Source organism: Lytechinus variegatus, chromosome 7 (genome assembly GCF_018143015.1).
Source record: "Lytechinus variegatus isolate NC3 chromosome 7, Lvar_3.0, whole genome shotgun sequence".
Classification (NCBI taxonomy): Eukaryota; Metazoa; Echinodermata; class Echinoidea; order Temnopleuroida; family Toxopneustidae; genus Lytechinus; species Lytechinus variegatus.
The window spans coordinates 35,820,817-35,843,910 of record NC_054746.1 but is presented as its reverse complement, the minus strand read 5'-3'; the positions used below and the strand labels follow the sequence as shown (position 1 = coordinate 35,843,910).

General features: G+C 33.9%; 1 protein-coding gene across 1 annotated transcript in view; it reads left to right on the top strand.

Annotated features, from left to right (window-relative positions):
- The window catches only part of LOC121419138 (nuclear pore complex protein Nup133-like), a 40,140-nt gene extending 18,561 nt beyond the window's left edge, over positions 1 to 21,579 (top strand). Inside the window, 25 exon segments of the mRNA XM_041613466.1 lie at positions 11 to 113; positions 852 to 923; positions 1,339 to 1,420; positions 1,865 to 1,910; positions 2,302 to 2,352; positions 5,139 to 5,144; positions 5,551 to 5,742; positions 6,377 to 6,536; positions 7,064 to 7,173; positions 7,847 to 7,953; positions 8,100 to 8,202; positions 10,152 to 10,305; positions 10,862 to 10,905; positions 11,332 to 11,548; positions 12,085 to 12,221; positions 12,542 to 12,581; positions 13,157 to 13,272; positions 14,245 to 14,304; positions 14,739 to 14,805; positions 16,497 to 16,558; positions 17,476 to 17,532; positions 17,999 to 18,079; positions 18,420 to 18,481; positions 18,934 to 19,019; positions 19,720 to 21,579. Coding sequence (XP_041469400.1) covers positions 11 to 113; positions 852 to 923; positions 1,339 to 1,420; positions 1,865 to 1,910; positions 2,302 to 2,352; positions 5,139 to 5,144; positions 5,551 to 5,742; positions 6,377 to 6,536; positions 7,064 to 7,173; positions 7,847 to 7,953; positions 8,100 to 8,202; positions 10,152 to 10,305; positions 10,862 to 10,905; positions 11,332 to 11,548; positions 12,085 to 12,221; positions 12,542 to 12,581; positions 13,157 to 13,272; positions 14,245 to 14,304; positions 14,739 to 14,805; positions 16,497 to 16,558; positions 17,476 to 17,532; positions 17,999 to 18,079; positions 18,420 to 18,481; positions 18,934 to 19,019; positions 19,720 to 19,865 — 2,361 coding nt within the window. The 3' untranslated portion in view covers positions 19,866 to 21,579.
- The last annotated feature ends 1,515 nt before the right edge of the window (positions 21,580 to 23,094 follow it).

Genomic DNA, 23,094 nt, shown 5'->3' with positions numbered 1-23,094 from the left:
TTCCTTTCAGGATTCAAATAATGAGAATGCCCTTGATAAACATCTCTTGCTTGCTAACCATGGAGGCTCACATTGTTACATCTACTCACAGCACTCTGTAATATGCTGCTCAGGTAAGATGTCTTAATGCTAGTGTAGTTGTTAGTGTAATTGTTAGTGATAGTCTCTTGTGAAGAGAGAAATAGCCAGTCAGTTTGTGTGTGTGATGTTTACTTTTATCACACCTCTGCATCGACGTTGTGAAAAGCAAACACATTAGACATTGATTTTTACTTATACCATCCCTGCATTGCTTCATGTTTATTGCTGAGCAAAAACTAGTATATCAACTTCTAACACTATTATACCTTTAGCTTAAAAGCTCTCGCAAAAGTATTTTTAGTGTTTTCTTTTCTAATCATCAAGGTACAGCATTGATGTCTGCTACTTGAGTAAAAGTATGGATGTAGTTTGTGTTGATGTTGGTATAAGCATGTGAGTATTCTAGTATATTTTATTTTCTGGCACTGTATACAGCTTTAATGTGATCTGTTATAACTTTGTATCATTTGTAATTAACATAAATAAAAAAAAAAAGTCATTCAAGTCAAGGTGAAGTATAATGATATATATACTTAGATGATGTTTGAAAACTGAGCATCCTGAAAATCTGGAATCATAAATATATCATGGAAATAAAACCTGTTCAATCTCAGAGTGGCATGCTTAATTCTTTGAGCAATTACCCATTTTCTTCCCGAATCATTTAGCATATCATAAACACATGCAAACACCGGGGAGTTCATTTTATTAGGTACATGTACAATGTATTTTTATCCTGTACATCTCGATCATCATTTCATTCACCTCAGGTTTATTTGATCAGGTGCCATCATTTCAAGAAGTTGGCTTCTCCAAAGCAGTTGATTCCATCAGAGGTGCAGGTCAGTGAACAATGTACACGTAATCGTTGATTCAGTGCAAATATCTTGTGGCGTATCTAGGGGGCAAGAGAGCACTTACCCAAAGTATTTTTGTTCCTCTGTCCATTGTAGCTTTTGACCAGGGGCATTGTTTTCAGTGATGGGTCTGCCTAAGTATGAGGGGTTTTTTTCTTTTTGGCTGCTACACCTCAGTACTAGTGTGGAATCATTATTCAAGTTTAGAGTCATACACCGATTTTTGATATTTGTATCTTTGTAATTTTGTATCTTGTTTGTTTTATGTATGATTTTACCGAGAAAATAAAACAATTTGAATTTGAATAATAATAATGATATTGATGATAAAAATTATGATAATGATGACAATGGTGATGCATTTTTCAATATTAATATTTATTAATATTTTCATCTCTAGGATGTTCTGATGGTCAGGCTATTTTCTTCTCCAATAACCATGGTGTTGTCACAATCAATATATCGCATTCAGAATTGCCAAGGTAAGTTGGTATGATAATGAAAGTTGTTAGTGCTACATGCATTTATATGTATCTTTTCATTAAAAAATATACACAAGATGCATAATCACAAAGTACAAAACAAATATGTAATGAAATGGTGGATGGATGTAACAGAGTCTGAAACAATACTATATCAAAGCAAACTAAACAGTTTACTTTCCAAGAATTCTGGGAAAGTTATAGAGTGAGGAGTGCATATTTTATCAAAGGGGAGGGGGGCTGTGGTGAAGGTCCTATTCCATCTTTTTACATTCTGACATATCTTTATATTTTTTCAAAGAAAATTCAATGTAAAAATTGTTTTATCTATCAATAGTTAATTTCGAGTGTTTATCCGATCAAAATAAGGAGGGCCTTTAAATCTTGAGAATTTTTTCTGTGAATTTAATTTTATTTTGCACTATTATTTTTGTGTCCTTGTAGTTTTGATATGGATGACAGCAGGGCTGGACAAACATCAAGACTAGAGGTAATTAAGCATAGTAAAAATTTCACATTTTACACCAATAAACAAATCAAGAGGTGACTTTACCTGTAGTGGTGGCCAAACACCAACACTAGCTTTCAATACTGAATACAGTGAACTTCTGCTAACACAAATTTGTTTGCTGTAAGTTTTTTTGTCCGTTCTCATGGACCTTCTCAAGCCAAATTATTACTCACTTTATTTCCTGTTGTTCATTTGAGGTTCAAGAATTTCACATTAACTGGATGAGATACATTATGAAGATGAATGTCACCCTTCATGTGATTTTCATTGATATCATTTGAAAGATACATGATTGTTCTAATTTGACTCGGATAATTCATTGCATTGCCAAACCTCTTTAATTTGATCCCAACATGTCTTATATTCACAGCGTAGAATACGTATTACAGGATTTGAGCATCAAATCAAACGGGTAACATTTGTATTTCCCATTTTCATCAAATTTCATGAAATACTGTTTTAAGTTTGCTATTTTGTTTTCACTATTGTTTGCTTGCGTTTGAAGTTTTCCGATCATTGTTTCCATTGACATTTCCATCATTTTATATTATTAAAAAATAATGCTGTTTTCATAGTTCTTTGTTCTGGATCATGTTTTGGGGAAAAATTGATATTTAATTCCATTATTCAAAAGAAAACATTCTTGGCCATGGCTCATATTTCCAGGATTAAAAAATAATAATTTTTAGGGTATGTGGATCAGGAGGTCATCCAAATATTTATTTTATATTAAGTAGTTGTTCAATCTTATTAGCCCATATTCTGAACTTGGGTTTAGATTAAACTCTGGTTTAAAGTTGTGGTTTAACTATGAAAAACCAATGGGAGCACAAAATTGATTAGCATTTAAACTGAACAAATAAAGATAAGTGATGATGATGATGATTAATTTTTAAAAATGTGGAAATTAAATTTTTAAGATGATTTGGTAAGTCATTTCATTTATTTAACCATTTAAAATCAACATAGCACATGAACATCATAAAATAAGTATCATACAAATCAATCATTGACAAACAAGATAACAATTTAAAAATGGCCAGGACCCAAAAGAAGCAAAACTGCTTATTAACTGGGCCCTACATAAAAATACATGTATTATATTAGAGTATAGTCTGTACACATACACACACCCACCCATACACTCACTTACATACCCATCCTAATGTACATCCACGCATCAATCCATATACAGCAAACACATAGCTCGAGATTGTAGAGAAAATAGGAAAGGAAAGAGAGTGATACAAGCAAGTAAAAAAAAGCTTAAAGATGAAATAGATAAGTATCCTACTCAGCCATGGACAACATTTTACTAAATATAAGTTTCTTATACATACACTTCAATCGATTTATTGTAGTACTGGATCTTATATCGAAATTTAGATTATTCCATTCACGTACCCCAACAGAAGATAAAGAATTATAAAGTAATGTTGAATGACAAGTACTGTAAGTGATTTCACTGCTCATGGCTGGAGTACTCCCAGGGAGTGTATATTTTGCAAACAGTGTACAAGCTTGAGTATGATGCCCAGAAAAATAGAGGCATTATAATCATGTGGCATTATCATTTGTAATAGAAATACCTCTCTTTTCCTCATTCTCTTTTTTACTTTGATCAAAGTTTCTGTCCATCAATGTCATATTCATAAGTTTGTAAACGAAAAAATGAAAGCTTTTAGTAACAGTACTACATGAAAGTACTGTCAGCCTAGATTAACATTTGATGACAAACCCTGAACATTGCAAATTCATTTTGTTTCCTGTCAAGTGTATCTGCGAGAAGTACATCAGTGTCACCTAAATATCATGTCCTATTAATCAGGTCATTCATATACAAAGACTGGGAATTTGAAAAAAAATAGCAATCGCCAGGTTATGCTGTATCATTCTTTTTTATTGTAAGGAAAAAATGAAAATATATTGGATCAAACACAAAATACAAATGGTGGTTTATAGCAGAAATGGCCAATCAAGTTGGTTGCTACATGCACATGTTGTTCAAAACTGAGATAAGGGCCTGGCACCACAAAGATTGATTACACTATGTGCAATCAAGCATACAAATCAACTAAAGCAGCGATCGCTAAGCTTAGGATTTCGGGCCCCTGACACCTATCAGACTGAGCAGAAAGGGACTATGTCATGCACATGCTAATGAGGACCTTCCCCCCCCCCCCTTTTTTTTTTTTCTTTTTTTTGCTTGTCATATTTTATATTTTGCTGGAACAAAATGACCTTGGTGTGGTGGTGAAGACTTTTTTTTGCTTGCCAAAAATTATACTCTAAAAACTGGCCCCCTCCCCTCTTTGAAAATCCTGGATATGCCCCTGCCTTCATATTTCCAGTCCATTGCAAGCCTTTGTGTTTGAGACCCTGGGGTTTTTCATGAATGCCTGGTGAACCTTTCTTACATGCTAAACCATCACCAATGAACATTTTGGTGTATACCATTTGCCACAAGAAAGGATCACCAGTCCTTTAAAGTCGCTCTTATGAACAGCTCTGTGAAATGGCCCCCAGGAATCAGTATCACAATCGTTAACATACAAGTTGTTTGAAATGTATCAATTTTGGTTTGACTTTAGAGAGAATGAAGATTCTCTTTATGCACAACATTGATAAGCTCAAACACAGAATAAGTGGTATAGATTTAAAATACAATTAGAGGTAATTAGTGTTTGGCATTTTCTATTAAAAAAGATAATTTGAGATGAGATCATTTGAAACATCTCAGAAATATTCATTCATGACATATGGATAGAGCAGTGGCCAGGTACTATCTTGTAGATGTTATTGTTAAAGCAGCTATCCTTTTGTTGAATCCTATAGCTATGATATTGAGCTATGGTTGTCATTCTACAAGTAGGGTACATGCTTTAAAGGGATGGGGACATGGCCACAGATTGTTGGCATTCGCCTTTGGCTTGGCCTGAATCATGTACAGAGTCGATGGGAGAAACTACTCTTCTGCAGCCTTGTGATTCAATACTACAAGCCTCACAGACCCCTCCACAAAAGCTGAAAAATTCCAGCCAAGCAGTCCCATACATGCATTTCTATGTGCAGAAAATGTGAATATCATTAGTATTGAAAAGATGTGTTTCCTCATCTTATTTTTCCAGAACCTTGCAGCATAAAGATGCATTATTTAAAATCAACATTTCATATCATTTTGAGACTGTTCCATGACATTTTCTCCAGCGACAAGTGCTCTGCTGTAAATTCCACACACTAATAATGAAATGACCAAATTCATTCCTGGATTTAACATAAAACCCTATTGCAACCCTAACCCTGTATAGATAAAGCCCGGGTCAAATGTTGTGTCACCTTTGAGAAAGTTACTTACACAATGACATCTTATGACCTTGCCCAAAACAAACCATAGCAATGATGGTAGGACTGATTTTAACAATTGATTTCATATGACAATAAGTCAGTCATACAGTTGATGACTAAACTTTGCATTACTTTAACAATTAGCTCCCTGAATACTCTGCAGAATATACACATGCACTCTACAAGTTGCTTTACAATTATCCTAAATATTGATATTACTACACTCACAACTGAACTTAATATTTCTATTGGTTATCATATTTCTTCTTTGAAGCAATCAATTCAACAGCAGTCGATGCAGCAGACATCCTTCTCCACACCATTCACAAGAACTCGACCTCTTCAGGTCATGTCAGCATCGAGGTCACGACCAGACACGCCGACCCTGGAGACAACGAGAGACCAGGAAGAGGACAAGACGAATGGACTCAAGATGGCATTCCTCTACTCATGCCAACATGATATGGTAAGAGGTTTAATGTCATGAACAGTCACTAACAGTCAATGGACATCAAAATGCAGTTCTAACAAAGCATTTAAGTTATTACAAGATTATCCAATAAATGTTAACATATTGCCTCGTATAATTAATTCCTTCTTTATATCTATCATATATCCTTAATCCCTCATTTTTTTTTATCTTTTTTAATCTATTTCCAAAGTTTGGGGGTGATAATTTATGATAAATTATTACTAAAAGATATAGATGAATAAAATGATCTCATTTGAGGTGAAGAATAGGTAGTAAAATGATATTATAAATGTGTTGATTAATTTAAGCTATTTTTGTTCTGATAAATGGCCAATTTGGCTTAAAAATCCTAACAGTGATGTCATTGTAAAATTAGGAAAAATATTATACGCACAAGGTGAAAAAGTCAGGTGTCCAATTGAGCCATCATATGATGATTCAGAAATGTGGACAGTAGTCTAGGCCTATTCCTTGATTTAATATTCACATCAAATATTAAAGTGTTTTATTCCAAAATTAGATCATATACTTATCAAAAGATGTGCAATGGCATTTATACACCAGCAAAGTGTTGAATTGCAACATGTCTACTGCCACCATACTGTAAATGTATTTTCTTCTTATGCAGAATAAAGCAGAGAACATGGTCCAGGATCTGTTTCTTCAAGACACGTTTGAGAGGGGTAAGACCAACTCCTCTTTAGACCTTGCAGTGGCTAAGCTGAGTCAGGAACTCATTGATGACTTCCCAGCATCAGATCCTAGATGGGCAGAGTCTCTTCCTCAAGGTAAATCTGAAATCCTTTCGTAATGTAGGTTACAGAGTGTTGCAAGGAACAGGGGAAATCAACATTATTTTGGGTTAAAGATAGTAGAGGGTAAGGTTTGGTCTTGGGATTGACGTGTAAAACAAACTATGTCAGTGATTGGGATATGCTGAGTGTTAGGATTATCATACAGTGTGTCCCAGAAAAAGCTAAACCGTAATTCAGTGAAAGATTTTGCTGTTATAATCATTTAAAATTTGCTTCATGTGATGGAGGTCAGTGGATAGATATGCATCTCTTTTTTAATTTAAAACCCATCTCATCATTCATAATGCATGTGTAACTGAGAACAATAGAAAGCGTTGCTACCAAAGTATTATTTCCACAAGCAAATTATGATTTAAGTGAGTTTTTCTGGCTTTTACAACTATCTTTTTGCAAAATAAGTTCATAACTTGAACATCCATATTTTCCTCTTCCATACGAGACCTTATGCTGATGAGGTACAAAAAAAATCCCAGCTTTATGAAACACATTCCTGTTTGCAGAATCTGTAGCATCCAGTGGATCCCTGATCCTCCTCTATCAGCTGGAAGATAAGATGAAGGCCCATGAACATCTCATCAAATTCATCAAGGATGTCGGCATCTGGGATATGGTATGTAACAAATAAATGATCTGGGCAACTTTTTTATTGCACTTCCGACCCTCATTTTTCTCCATTCTTGTGTCACATGACAAACTGCTCAAGCCATGGTAATTTGAGAGAATGACAAGTTTTTATATGAAGGAGAAACAGACACTAATGATTTTAAGAACGTCCCACACATTGGGTAGGATGTACATACAATATGGGATTACCCATCTTTGAAGTTTTGCATGGTGAGGAGCTTTACAGTTCACCTTGACAGTCCTGAAAAAGACTGCAGGGGGGTATTTCACAAAGACTTAAGTATGACTTAGAGTCACACTTAAATGCCTAGTTACACGCATTATTAAAGGCATGACTGCATTGTTCAAATCAATGTAAGAAGATGCATTATTAATAAGATTGCGTGTTAGAATTTTTGTGCGTGTCAGCATTTATGTGCGACTCTAAGTCATACTTAAATCTTTGTGATACACCCCTCTTTGTTTTGTAAAATGGAAGATGTGAAGTGGAAAATTGAGAGGCAAGAGAATTGAAAATATTGTGTATAATATTCAGGATTTCATCATTCAATTTATTGGAATATGGTGTTTGTTGAGCACTGAACAGTGACAAAGAATCATGTCAACACTTAAATTTTAGATGCTAGTTTAACAATATTTTCTTACAAATTCTTCCTCAGCTTCATTCGGTGATAGTGAGGGACCTCCCACAGACGACACACAATCTTCTCAACGAGCATGCCGAGAAGCTCTCTGCTGCTAGGGCACTGTGTAACAAACATATCAAGTAAGTTTGAAGACAATCTAGCATCTATGCACGAAAGTGAATGTTAAGATCAGCTATGATTTGCTCAAGTTCAATCATAGTTTCAATCTGTATTTCCATATTGGGTAGAGTAACAGCTAAACGTTCCACTTTCTTTTATCAATCAGATACCAAGGGTTGATAGACACAGCTATATCCCGTGCATTGAAGAAAAGGAAGCAAGATACTGTTCCTTCTGGTCTTACTCCAAGGGATGTCTTCTATCGAGAGGTATGTTACCTACATCCAACCAGAAATCACCCTTTATGTGGCTTTTTTGGGGGGATCACCTAGCATGAATTCCACATCATGTTGGTCAAAATGAATTTCAGTTTATTTTACAGTGTGTAAAGGGGACTCTAAGCTTTCATATGATATATAATGGGTGATTTCAAGTTTGGTGTTGTCCTTCTACATCTGGTGTTGGTGTTGGATTTAGATCAGCACAGCACCGAACTAGATGTTGAGCCATCAAATATGTTATTGGGCTATTTCTGTAGTCTGAATTAGGTGTTGGATCTAAGTACGGTAATTTAAATTGTGCTTCCTACATGGACTTAAGCACCAAACCCTGAACTTTAATTCATCCAATGTGTCAAATTTTATTTCCTGCAACCAATTTAACAATTTTTTTCAATGTAAATCCATTTACGTAAAAACAGGACTTGAAGTTTGATGTTCACTATTAAAAGCATGTACTCATACCAGAAGATTTTCTTTGGTATCATGCTTGTAGCCTGTTTTATTGTTTGCAATTTCATATTTTGATGTTAAGTGTATGAGTTGATCTTTCAGATGAGGCAATTTACTACATCTTTTACAAATATTATGAAGAACTAAGGAGTTTTTTGTCTCACCTGCGAAGCAAAGTGAGACTATAGGCGCCGCTTTTCCGACGGCGGCGGCGGCGTCAACATCAAATCTTAACCTGAAGTTTTTGAAATGACATCATAACTTAGAAATTATATGGACCTAGTTCATGAAACTTGGCCATAAGGTTAATCAAGTATTACTGAACATCCTATTAGAGTTTCATGTCACATGACCAAGGTCAAAGGTCATTTAGGGTCAATGAACTTAGACCATGTTGGAGGAATCAACATCGAAATCTTAACCTGAGGTTAAGTTTTCGAAATGTCATCATAACTTAGAAAATATATGGACCTAGTTCATGAAACTTGGACATAAGGTTAATCAAGTATCACTGAACATCCTGCATGAGTTTCACGTCACATGACCAAGGTCAAAGGTCATTTAGGGTCAATGAACTTTGGCCGAATTGGGGATATCTGTTGAATTCCCATCATAACTTTGAAAGTTTATGGATCTGATTCATGAAACTTGGACATAATAGTAATCAAGCATCACTGAAAATTTTGTGCAAGTTTCAGGTCTCATGATTAAGGTCAAAGGTCATTTAGGGTCAATGAACTTTGGCCGAATTGTGGGTATCTGTTGAATTACCATCATAACTTTGAAAGTTTATTGGTCTAGTTCATTAAACTTGGACATTAGAGTAATCAAGTATCACTGAACATCCTGTGCATGTTTCAGGTCACATGACCAAGGTCAAAGGTCAATGAACTTTGGCTGAATTGGGTGTATCTGTTGAATTACCATCATAACTTTGAAAGTTTATGGATCTGATTCATGAATCTTGTACATAAGACTAATCAAGTATCACTGAACATCCTGTTTGAGTTTCAGGTCACATGATGAAGGTCAAAGGTCATGTAAGGTCAATGAACTTTGGCCATGTTGGGGTTTTTTGTTGAATAACCATATCTCTGTAAGTTTATTGGTCTAGTTCATAAAAAGTGGACATAAGAGTAACCATGTATCACTGAACATCTTGTGCGAGTTAGAGTAGTATTCAAAGTTTGCACTGCTGCTAAATTGAACCGCGTGATGCAGGTGAGACGGCCAGAGGCATTCCACTTGTCTTTTCCTAGAGAATCATGTCTTACAACTTGCTGTAGGTCTTGAGCTAGGCCAAAGCATTGCTTATATCTCTGTTTAGAAATTCACTGGGCAATGCCTAAAGTTTGTAGTAAAACAATCACATGATAATCTTGAATAGTTAATCTTTTAATTGATAGACACTTCTAACAAACAGGTAAAAAGGAAAAAAATCTCTTACCACTTACCACATTTACAGTTTTTATTTTTTGTTTTTGAAGGTCTCTAAGATAGAAGACATTGTGGAAGCTTTAATGGAGGAAGAGCAAGATCTTCTATCAAGTGGACTTACTCCCCAGGACACAGTCAGTCTTATATCCAGCATTAATTCTATCATTCAGAGCGTCCTTCAAGAAGGTTCTATCCCATGGATTGGTGAGTTGCAGTATTTGTTAAATTTTAAAGGTATTGCATTACTGTGGATCCTGCAGACATTACCATGTGTTTTTTGTGCAGGGCACAAATATGTAAGCTGTTACCAATGGAGGCCTGAATTTTCCATTCATTTAGGTCAAGGCCATTTTTCAAGGGGGGGGCACATTTCTATATCACAGCACAGATGGAAACATGAAAAAAAAACAATAGATTCCCAAGATCAATTGAAGGGGCATCAGAGGTGTCAGTAGGGGTTTGATACAAACATCACATCAGACACTGAGCCTTCTCTAAAGGCTATACACATTCTAAAGCTTTTCATATTTTGGAGAAAAATAAAGAATGAGCAGAATGAAAAATCAAAAAGGAAAATAGAATAGTGATTTTCATTTTTCATTGCAAGAGATAAACTTAGATATGGGACACTTTAATTTAGCATGCATATCTCTACACGGCAATATTCTCAGTGGTTAAAAGATTAACCAAATATGTATGAAGATAAAGTATGCTTGACTAATTTTAAATAGTCTATCCATTTTATTATTTGTCTTCATAGCCTCCTCCGGTCCAAGGGGAATACGTATGTTGCTTGTACAACAGGTAATTTAGAATATTGTTTATTTCTCTCAATTTTTGCAAAGTTTTTCTGCTATATTTCTTTCTTTGCTGACTTTGAGAAGTCAAGTTTTTCAGTTGTTTATCAAAGTGTGATGTTATACTTCATGTAAATGTCCTTAATTTTTTTTCATAAACTTTAACATGTCTGATAGTGAATATAATTATGTAGATTGTTGTTAGTTTCCATGGTTATAGTTCATGTGAATTGATAAAGTGACATGAGCAATTATTTTATAATCTATGTTCAAAAACATGCTATAAATTCAGGAAGGCAATCCTGGAATGTCTGCTCCCCTCTACATCGTGGAGATTGATTCTGATTACTGCGATCTCAGTTAAGATCAAGATGAAGATTTAAAGCTCGCACTATTTCAGGGTCTGCTAACTGTATTTGTGTTTTAATTGCAGCATAACTTGACAGTCGGAAGGGCTGTTGCCAATGCCGAGGATGCCCAGTCTCGCTCCAGCCTTTTCCAGCAGCTTCAAGGCATCACAGACCTCTTGCTGAATGGCTACATTGCTCAGTTGGAATCTTCCAATCAGGCTGAGGGGGAGGACAGCCTGTTGTTTGCTGAGTTGGAGCAGAGATATACCCAGGAGAGGACAGCCCTTATCTCCCCTTTCTGTAAGTAATGTGTTAAACTCTATAGATATGGCTAGATGTGTTGGTGGTTTCAGAGAACTGTTGAACTTATGAACATCTAAAATATGGCAAGCTAAATAAGTACCACAAGCATGTAATAAACAGAATTCCAATATGGTCAAATTCACAAAAGTGGTTTTGTGTTGAAGGTTGAAAACCATGTGTCATGCAGATTTATTTCATTGACTATGTTTAATTCACCATGTATGTCGAGAAAGAATCCGATAATAATGTTCATTGTTGTCGCAGAGTGCCAAACTTACGCTTGGTGCTATTAGTTGGGATTAATGTGCAGTTTAGAAATGGTAAGTTTCAATGTTTGTTTCATGTAAATAGTAGACTCCTGACAACTATCATGAAATGAGGAGGACACTTTCTCAATGTATGGGCCAAATTAGAGCAATTAATCCCTACCCCCCTCAAAAAAAAGTGAATTCAGACCATATAGTTATGGATATTTCTGGCTTGAGAAGAGTTAACAAATCATTTTGGTTCTTTGTTTTTGTCTTGTGACACAGTGGAGCATAGTCAGTATGAGAGAGCAGCTGTGCTTGCAGAGAAGTACTGTGATTTTGCCATCCTTGTGGAGCTTTGTGAATCTGAAACAGGACGCAAGGATAGGTTACAATACTACATGGATAAATTCTCAAACAAGGTATGATTTCTTTATTTGATAAGGGAATCAAGTGGCTCCAGTATTAGCCCATTCATGAAGATGAATTATTTGAAGGTTTTATTTGATCATTTTTATACTTCAAATTGGCAACACTATTATCTATCTTGATTCCTGTATTTTTTTATCTTGAAAGTTTTTGTACCAAAAATAAGTAGATATTGATAAAGAATTAATTTCAAAGTAAGAATCTGTTCATCTTATAAATAAACTTCATCTTTTTTAAAAACCAAAATTATTATTTGGCTAATTACAAGATTTTAAGGGAGATTTTTCACCATCTCTTGTTTATATGTTTGCAGGGCTTCTCTGATTTTGTTTTCAAGTATTACATTGATAGAGGTGAGTTCATTTGTCTGTATTTCACTCTTGTAGGAAAAAAATTCAAGTGTTAAAGGGGGCCTGTCCTGTCAATTTCAAAGTTAGGTCCAGGTTTGAAAATGTTTTGTATGAAACTAACCGAATTTAGTCTCAAATTATCTGCCTGCCTTGAAAAGATACATGTGTGAGATCATCTCTTACTCCATCCATGATTTCTGGTGACTTTGGGTATATTTATGAGATGAGTCTATACATAATGATCATTTCTTACCTATGGGTTCCTCACCACAATTGAAAGTAGAAAAAGGATATTGCATTGCTGTATATATTCTGCCTATCTTTAATATAGTGCATACCAGTATGTAGGCTTTGTGAATTCACTTCTTTTTCCAAAAAGCCAAAGTAATTTTATGAATTTTATCTTAAATCAATCTGATGGACTACAAACATCACACATGTCCTACCATTTATGGGATGGTTGTTTGATAGACTTTTATACATGTCCATTAGCAAAGGAAGACTGAGTGAAGATGCCCCATTTCACATCAATTTTGTCCACACAAATTGAACTTTATTTCTATGTGTCTATGTCAAAGGTCAACGTGGTAAACTGCTGACCCATTTTGCCCATCGTCCTGAGCTGAGTGAATTCTTACAGCCTCATGACCATCTTGGATGGCTTCAAGATATCCACACCAGTAACTATTCACAGGTTAGTTCTAGGCCCGGTAACACAAGCACTTGATTCGAGGTGTCGCACCTCATCCTCAGCCTGAAAATTATTAACAGAGTCAATGGTATTTATACAGTTAGGATGTCAAGTAAAAATTTCAAGAATGTAGTTACACAGGATGCTTGTTAGAATGCAATACCCACTGTTTCAAAATTCTCGATACTGCTCAAACAGATTTTCAACTAAAAATAAAAAAAGGGCTTTTCATCAAATGGAAACAACCTCAACTAAACCAACAGGTGTACAATTACCAAATAATGTTATCCATTTAATTTAACCCACCCCTATCTGATGACTCCATAGACTTGTAAATTTTTTACTTCATTCCATTTTACATTGAATTCACACCTTGTAATCCTGTGTAACTACATTCTTGAAATTTTTACTTGACATCCTAACTGTATAAATACCATTGACTCTGTTAATAATTTTCAGGCTGAGGATGAGGTGCGACACCTCGAAACATGTTCCGTTTATTAAAATGTTATGTTCTATTCTTCATATTCGTCTTCAATTTAGTATCGTGTCGTTCTTTTGGAAGCACTTGATTGTAGCCCTAATTTTACAATGATTACATAGATCATTATGTGCAATCAGTCTTACAAATCAACTGTATGATCAATTGTTGAGCTTTGTGACATGGGCACTGGGTTCTGAGCTTGGAATGTGAAAGTAAGGGAAAATGATTGTTTATTAGTTTTAAATAACTGTCAGCTCTAAATGATTGAAATCACCAAAAAGATGTCATAATAATTCTCTGCAAAGGACTGTCTAAAATTGTTTTCATTGGTGATATTATTTGGATTGATGTGATATTCTTTCACTTTTGGATGTAATTATTCTCATAAAATGAAGAAAATATGGATTCTTTTACTTGTTTGACATCGTGAATGTGAATCTTTGTAGTATCCTTTTACTTAGATACTGTATCTATATTTTCTTATTTCACAGGCACAAGATACATTGAGAAAACTCGCAGCTCGAGAGTCTTTCTCAGTCTCTAAGAAAAAAGTAAATATTAACTTCTATTTTTTTCTTTAATTGAAAAGCAGTTATGCAACATAACATAATTTCTATGTCCTTTCCAATGAAATATTAAAAGAAAGTGTTGAAAAAGAAATTTACTAAACTTTCTGTAAGATTTATATTTTCATATATAATTATGGAAGTCACATTTGATGTGCCAGTAAGAGGGTATATTTTATGTTGTGATGCATTTGTCAAAGATTTGTGCATATTTTTTATTTATTTTTTTATTTTTTTGCTATTCATTCTGCTTGAACAGCACCTAAGAGAAACTTGTGCATTCCATTGTGATTTATGATAAGAGATCCATATATCGAGTTGAAAAGAAGAATAACAAAATATTTATAGTTGGTTTCCTAATGTATAAACTCTTGTTAGCTGGAGAATATAATGATTTTTTGTTTATGTATCAATGACAGACACTACTCAGTTTAGGCAAGCTTGCTGCTCTAGCATCTGACAATAATCATCAGAGAGAGATTAATGGTGAGTATGAACAAATCTCTTTAAACACATACTATAAATACAAAGGACAAATAATCTACTGTATCATTTTAAAGCTTAGCTTATTGGGGGGGGTATATGAATTTCAAAAAGAAAATCACATGTCTAAAAAGTTCAGTACTGCTCTTTAATTTTATACCTCAATCAAAGAAAATGGTCAACCGATAACAAAGTCCTGTCTCTGAAATAATGATTATATTCCCATGATTTCATCAAACAAATGTTTTTAATAGATTCCCTATCATAGTTATCACATGGTTTATAACAAAAGACTTCATGCATTGCTAATCATCAACAAATCAAAGTTTTGGGTTAGACCAACAGCTAACCTGTAAAACATCTTCATTTTATAATATTACTGAAATTCAAGCATTATTTATAATAAACAGAATTTTGTTATTTCTTGACCATTTGTATGTAATTGATGTATCAAATTTTGTACTTCATTTACTCCTTTCAAATTGAATTTAGAATATTCTTTCTAACGAGACTGCTTTTTTTGTCTCACCTGCGAAGCAAAGTGAGACTATAGGCGCCGCTTTTCCGACGGCGACGGCGGCGGCGGCGTCAACATCAAATCTTAACCTGAGGTTTTTGAAATGATGTCATAACTTAGAAAGTATATGGACCTAGTTAATAAAACTTGGCCATAAGGTTAATCAAGTATTACTGAACATCCTATTAGAGTTTCATGTCACATGACCAAGGTCAAAGGTCATTTAGGGTCAATGAACTTAGACCATGTTGGAGGAATCAACATCAAAATCTTAACCTGAGGTTAAGTTTTTGAAATGTCATCATAACTTAGAAAATATATGGACCTAGTTCATGAAACTTGGACATAAGGTTAATCAAGTATCACTGAACATACTGCATGAGTTTCACGTCACATGACCAAGGTCAAAGGTCATTTAGGGTCAATGAACTTTGGCCGAATTGGGGATATCTGTTGAATTCCCATCATAACTTTGAAAGTTTATGGATCTGATTCATGAAACTTGGATATAATAGTAATCAAGCATCACTGAACATTTTGTGCAAGTTTCAGGTCTCATGATTAAGGTCAAAGGTCATTTAGGGTCAATGAACTTTGGCCGAATCGGGGGTATCTGTTGAATTACCATCATGACTTTGAAAGTTTATTGGTCTAGTTCATTAAACTTGGACATTAGAGTAATCAAGTATCACTGAACATCCTGTGCGTGTTTCAGGTCACATACCAAGGTCAAAGGTCAATGAACTTTGGCCGAATTGGGTGTATCTGTTGAATTACCATCCTAACTTTGAAAGTTTATGGATCTGATTCATGAAACTTGTACATAAGAGTAATCAAGTATCACTGAACATCCTGTTCGAGTTTCAGGTCACATGATCAAGGTCAAAGGTCATGTAAGGTCAATGAACTTTGGCCATGTTGGGGTTTTTTGTTGAATAACCATTATATCTCTGTAAGTTTATTGGTCTAGTTCATAAAAAGTGGACATAAGAGTAACCATGTATCACTGAACATCTTGTGCGAGTTAGAGTAGTATTCAAAGTCAGCACTGCTGCTATATTGAACCGCGTGATGCAGGTGAGACGGCCAGAGGCATTCCACTTGTTTATGAATTCAGATTTCATTTAATGAAATTGGGTTTATATTGTAGACCATAAATTTTTTGTGTTTTGCTCAGAAATCAATGCAGATTTGGACGTCATCACACATCATGAACAACTTCCTAGAGATCTTATTCAGGTCAGTGTTTGCTGTGCTTGATAATTCTTGTGAATATTAACATCATTTAGCATCAGAAAATCATACTGCCTTGTGTGTAAGATCATGAAGAGATAATCTTCATACTTTCTGGAAAAGTGAAAATATCTCAAATATGATAAAATTGATCCCGAGTATACTTGAGTAGTTCCCAAATAGATTGATGATTAAACAGAATGAAGGTAGTAAGAAGATGAATATACATGTAGACAGAACTTATGGATAAGTACATTTATAAATGATGAATAAGGGAAATAGATAATGAATAATGGATTAAATGAGTGGATGGATGAATAAATAAGTTATAAACTTATAAAATAAACTTATAAAGTTAATAAACTTATAACTTTTAAAGTTATAAACTTCTCATGCTAAATAATAACTGTTCAAATATCATGATTAAAATGAAGTATTTTTAAAGGTAAAAGAAAGTAATTGCAGCAAACATTTATTTCAGGAGAAAGCTTTTAAAATCAAGGTTAATTACCACAACATTATCATAGATCTATATCTGGTACATTGAAATAAACTCATCTTTGTGAATTATAAGAAATCTTAGCTGAAAGCCCAAAATTCTTATGATAAATTACACAAAAGGCATATGTGGGGCAGTGTATTATTATTTCATGGAAAAATACCCAACATTTTATGGAATTTTGTGCTTATTTTGCTCATTTCTAAGCAATTGATAATGTTTGGGGTTTTTTCAGAGCTAATTGGCACGTATTTTTTATTTATACATACAAACACTTGGTCATTTTATTGGATTCTGTTTGAACTCATTTTCAGGTCGTTACCACTAGTCATATTTATCTTAACAAATGCATATTACAAAGCCAACCAAAAACATTTAAATGAACACTTATTTAAAAAAAAATGAATTCATCTTTTTTTTGCAGAAATTGAATTTAAATGAAGTTGATCTGCCTTGCATGACTCCACAGCAACTAATTGAGGTATGGTATCCTACTTTGCATAATGATTTTTGTAATAACATCTTTTTTATCTTTGATTTGCAAAACTAGAATATCTCTGATTTTTTAATCATTGAAGACTAGCAAAAATTGCAAATTGAGAATTGAAAATATAAGAGGCAGTTAAGTGGAAAGGTAAAATCTACCAAGTCTGAGAGTATTATTGTTTAAATACTTATCACTAGATTTGAGACTGTATACCTCATTGTGCCTAAATGGCTTTGCACTTTTTTCTCTTGCTTATTTAGATGAATTTTGATAAAATAGAATGTAATATAAACAAGGGTTTGAATAATTGGAAGTAGCATATCGTATAGCTGTTTGTAAGCACATGAGGTACATATATCGGAGAGGTAATGATCAAATGGAGAAAGAGGAGCTAATCAGGATATTGCAATTTATTGGGTTTAATAAATAGTTGTTTTATTTCCACTTCTATTCCTTTTAGCTTTACATCAGTGAGAAGAACATAAACTCCAATGAATATGACTTCAAGAAAGCTCTGGATCTGCTTCAATATCTCCACAAGGTATAGATCAACACTGTTATTTGCCTCACAGTATTCCAATGTTTTCAAAACATCTGTCCATGTACCTACCTGGGCATTTCCACATGAAAAATAATATACAGTAATCTTTCTTGAGATTTATATTAAAGACATGGGCCAGAATTCTTAAGTTCGTTTTAAACTAGGCCATGGTCTGACCCTGTTTTCAATTTCAAATATTGCCTTTACATTATGTTTCTTATCTTTACTTTGACTTGTAATGTTTTAATGATGAAGAAAACAATATCAGTAATTATTCCCAGCCAGTTATGAATTACTTGAGTATCAAATGAGCTGATAAATAAATCTTGTCTTTATATAGGATGGATCTCAGTACTCTGACCTGAGGTTAAGGATATGGTGCAGAGCCATACTGCGAGATGAGTAAGTAAATACTGTCTTCTTTTTTTAAGAATGTTCCTCTACTTTTTCTACTTATCTGATTATCTTCTCCCAGCTTGATTGCTAACGTGCAAATATCCATTCTGCTACACTCTTACAGATTTAGTCCTTTCCAACATTAAACTGTCTCTTCTAGTTGATTCTTGGCCTCCTTCTTGGTTGAGTTTGGCTTTTCTTCTATCCCTACCATGTGAAATGTTTCTTTATTGGGCTTCTTGTTTTTCCAAGATATCTTACTTTCTTCTTATGTACATATGTACATGATTGTAATTCCACAGCTAAAAGATGTTATTTTATGTTCAATCCAAAGCCTTGTCAAAATTTCGGCCCAGTACAATTGGAACCCCTCTCTGCTGTTACTGAAACCAAATTCACATTAGGGTGGATTTCTAATGGGTAGTCACTATTGTTTTTCTGTTCATATTTTCGTCTAGATGGAATGAGATGCAAGGTGTTGATCCCTGGGATTACTTCAAAGACTCTATCTTCTTTAAGACAGCTGCCAAGGCACGGCAGGAAGGTATGCAGGTTTGATCAAGGGGGTGTTTCACAAATATTAAAGTACGAGTAGAAAGCACACTTACGCTCCCAGTTGCGGATGGTATTCTAATGGATCACTGCATTGGTCAGATCATGCTGTAGGGGTGCACTACCACATATCTATCAAATGATATGAGAGTTTTGGTATTAAATCCCCTGTGCGCATTGATACCAAAGCGTGACTTTAAGTCATACTTACATCTTTGTGAAACACCACCCTGGCATTATTTTACTGTTTATATTTTCTTGTGCCTGTAAGGGGGATTTAACATTCTATAATGAGGAGGAGAAGTGGAGGAGGAATAAGGAGAGGGAGAATAAGTTTCAGATATTTTCATGTTTTCGGAAAGTCTTAACATTTGTATTTATGTCATTGAGATTGGTCAGCAAGAGGGAGATAGAGAGATAGCATCCATCAAGTCTAGAAGAGTGTTTAATAGATTCAGGATTGGCCCATTTATTTTTTAAAAAATGACGAACAGACTATAGAAAGGGTTATCATGAGTCATAGATATTACAGAAGCTCCCCTTGATCGTCATGCGTGAAAAGGGGGCTGGTTTGAATTTAACTCAATATCAGTTAATGTGTTCCTGTAAGGTTAGAAAAAGAGATTGCCTGGTCTCAAGGTTTCACAGTGTTTACTTTCAGTAGTATTTCTATCTGATATTGATGATTACAGGTCTTAACCTTATGGAATGCCTTCCTGACCCTGACGCACTGCTACAGCACTATGAGCTGGATAGAATGAGAGACAATGCACAGTTCCAGTATCTCCTAAGGACAGGGTTTGAACAGATCGGAAGGAGCCTTGCCGCAGCCGAGTAAACAATTGTTTTTTTAAAGTGTAGCATATTTTTACTACAGACATTGGGAGAATCACTATCTATAAAATTGGCTGTTGAATGGAGGACCTTGTAGAAGGATCACTTTTTTTCTCTCATTGAAGAAAAAGTTGCATAAGTCAATCATATCATAGATGCAAGATGAATGTGGAAAATGTTCCGCTTCTCGGACAAGTTGTAAAACTCTGGAGATAATATGTTTCCATGGAGGGTAGCTCATATTTTGCTGATACTTTTCTTTGTTAAACAACAATTGAACTGCCTGTAATAGAGCTCCATTTGTGGGGCTTAGCTTTCCCAGCATAGATATATTTTGGCTTGTTTCAGTCATTGTCAGCCAGAGAATGTTAGGTTATAAGTATCAACACAGAGCATTACATTGTGTTTGCTGATTGTAAAATCGCATACCACTCTTAGGTGATGTAAAACAACCATTTGTTGGTAGTAATAATAATAATAGTGATAATTTATTAGGTGCCATATCCATCTTTTAAGAGATGCTCAAGGCGCACAAGTGAAAGGGGAGCCAAACAAAATAACAAACAATAAAAAAATTATCATTGATGAAATGAGTTATAGAGGTAAGTAAATGACTGATTGATATTATAATGAAGTTTCAATGTAGAGTAAAGCCTTCACCTCCATGTTTAATAAATATTTGTTAATCAGGTTAGATGTACATTTATGCCTTAACCATAAACATGAAGGGTCATTTAGACCCATGGTCAAGCCCAGCAGGAGTTAGGGCAGGGTCATTTGGATCCATCTCCCAGCCAAAGAGGAGTTAAACCATCTAACAACATTTTAATGAAGGAATGTTTGCTGTCGACCATGTATCTGGAATGATAACTGGCTTTTATGATTTGCTTTAGAAACTTGTGACCATCTCTTTCAAAGTGGGCATTTAAAAAGTTCCTAGATCTATTATATTGCAGATCCAGTATATTTTACTTAAGATAATCTGCTGTGACTAGAACATAAGTACAGTTCCAGTAAAAGAAAGTCATTATGGTCGCAATTCTCTTTTTGATATATATGCAATTTTGTGTTGATTGTATTGTTTTATTCTCCATAAATACCTAATTATATAAAAAGTCATTAAGAACCTATAAAAAAACATTAATTACTATTTTCATACAATTAACAAACATTTTCCATGATTTATTTCTATTCCATATACAAGATTATAATTTTCATGGTCCAAATGTTTTTTACCTTTTATTTTCAATTTATTTCAATCTTTACCATTTTGGTTTAAAGTTATTCCTGAAGTATGGAATTGGATGTAATCCTCATAAATACTTTTTTCCATATGATACTTATATCTATTGATAATTAAATCTATAAGATAGATATTTAAAGTGCCTTATGGAAAATCAAAAATTTACATGAGGGCAGGTAATCCAATCAACAGTGAATTTCAAATATTCAAGAATCGGTGAAAACTTCCGCAATGGTCACATCTTCTATGATAATCATCCAATGTAATTCACATTAAATCTTTAGATTAACTTTTTACAGTGCTTGATCACTGAGATTATAATTTACTGTAAGAACAGATTTATACAAAGGCCAGGCTTTGTTATTGATTTTGTATTGTGTTGAAAGAAGTCAAACATTGTTGTTTAAATATGTGTGCAAAAACTTGTTTGTAAATATGTCCCGAGAATGACATTAAAATATCATTTTGTACAATATGAAGTAATTTTGTCAAGAATTTGATATTTATTGTGATCTCTATGTGAGGTGTATGAAAAAAGGAAATCAAAATTGTACTCCTTTATGAGACAAATATGACATAAGTGAAAATAATAATTCCATCACTTGTAAGTATAACTTATTAGTTATGTCAATAATACCTTGAATACCAATGATATCAACATAATTTGCAAAATTGCTGTTTGTTCACTTATTTACCCAATGCAATGGACACAGTGAACATTAACATTTTTTCTTTTCCTTTTATTGTTTTCTTTTTCCAATTTCCTTAGACTTTATGACCCATATTATCAAAAATAGGTTTCAATTGTACCATATTACAAAACCTTGTGTGTACATGATTATGTTTTTTTCATTGCATACACTAAGCAAAGTCCAATTATGAATGCATGCTTTTGACAGTGTATGGTTTTGTACCATGGTACATTTGAAGCCTCTTATGAAAAAGGACCAATGTCTCTTCATACTCATTCACACTCATTCTAAGAAAAAAAAAGCATTCAACTTGAAGGGTTCAATTCCAAATTTTAATTTCAAAAGATTATTTCTTTGTAGTCATGTATATTGACATTGTGAAATATAAAATGGATAAAAATAATACTATAATTTATTCAAAATAATTAGTAAAAGCACCTTTTAATAATAAGATAAAATTCAATATGCACACATAATACAATAAATCTTTTCACTCTCAAAATGTTACTTTTGCAGTTTGTAATACCACTCATAGATAGAATATAGTAATGATTTATAACCACTTACTTCCTCACACATGAAAGAAAAAGCGTTTAGGTCTGTATTATCAAAGAGAACATCATATATTACTACCGAACATGTTTAGTAGTATTTTATGAAACTTGTAACAAATATTACCATTATTATTATCCATCCAAAACGTACCTTCCGAGGTTTAGTAATGTTGCTGTTTATAAAGTTAAATTTAGACGATGCATTGCAAATGAGGATTTTTTTAACGCTAAATTGGACATTTCTTCAAATGCCTTTAGTTTGAAGAAATGTTGCAAGTGTAATAAAGTTATGTAGACCTGGAAAGTGTACAGAAAAATACTGAATTCCACTGTTGAATAATTTATTTGAAGTAGATTAAGTATAACAAAGCTGCTGTGTAGTAAGAGTATGATTTGGGATTCTCTGCACCCTGCCAGTGAATATCATACAGCTGTACTATTAAAAAAGTGTTGCAGTGTTTTTTATATGAAAATATTAATAAACCAAATACCTTTTATACTTCATATTTACCATTATGCATCTTTTACTATTAAGAATATATGTTATAGGAAATTTAATTCTATGAACGCTGAAATGTTTGCTTTCATCAAACCCAACCGTCTTATTTGTTTCCCGAAGCCCCCGGTCCACTATGCCGATTTTTCTACGATTTGGCAGATCAGGGGAAAACGCACCATTTTACCGGGAGTCAACAAAAAATGGTTTGTAGTAATAAAAATTGTCCAAAAGAACAAGGGATTAAT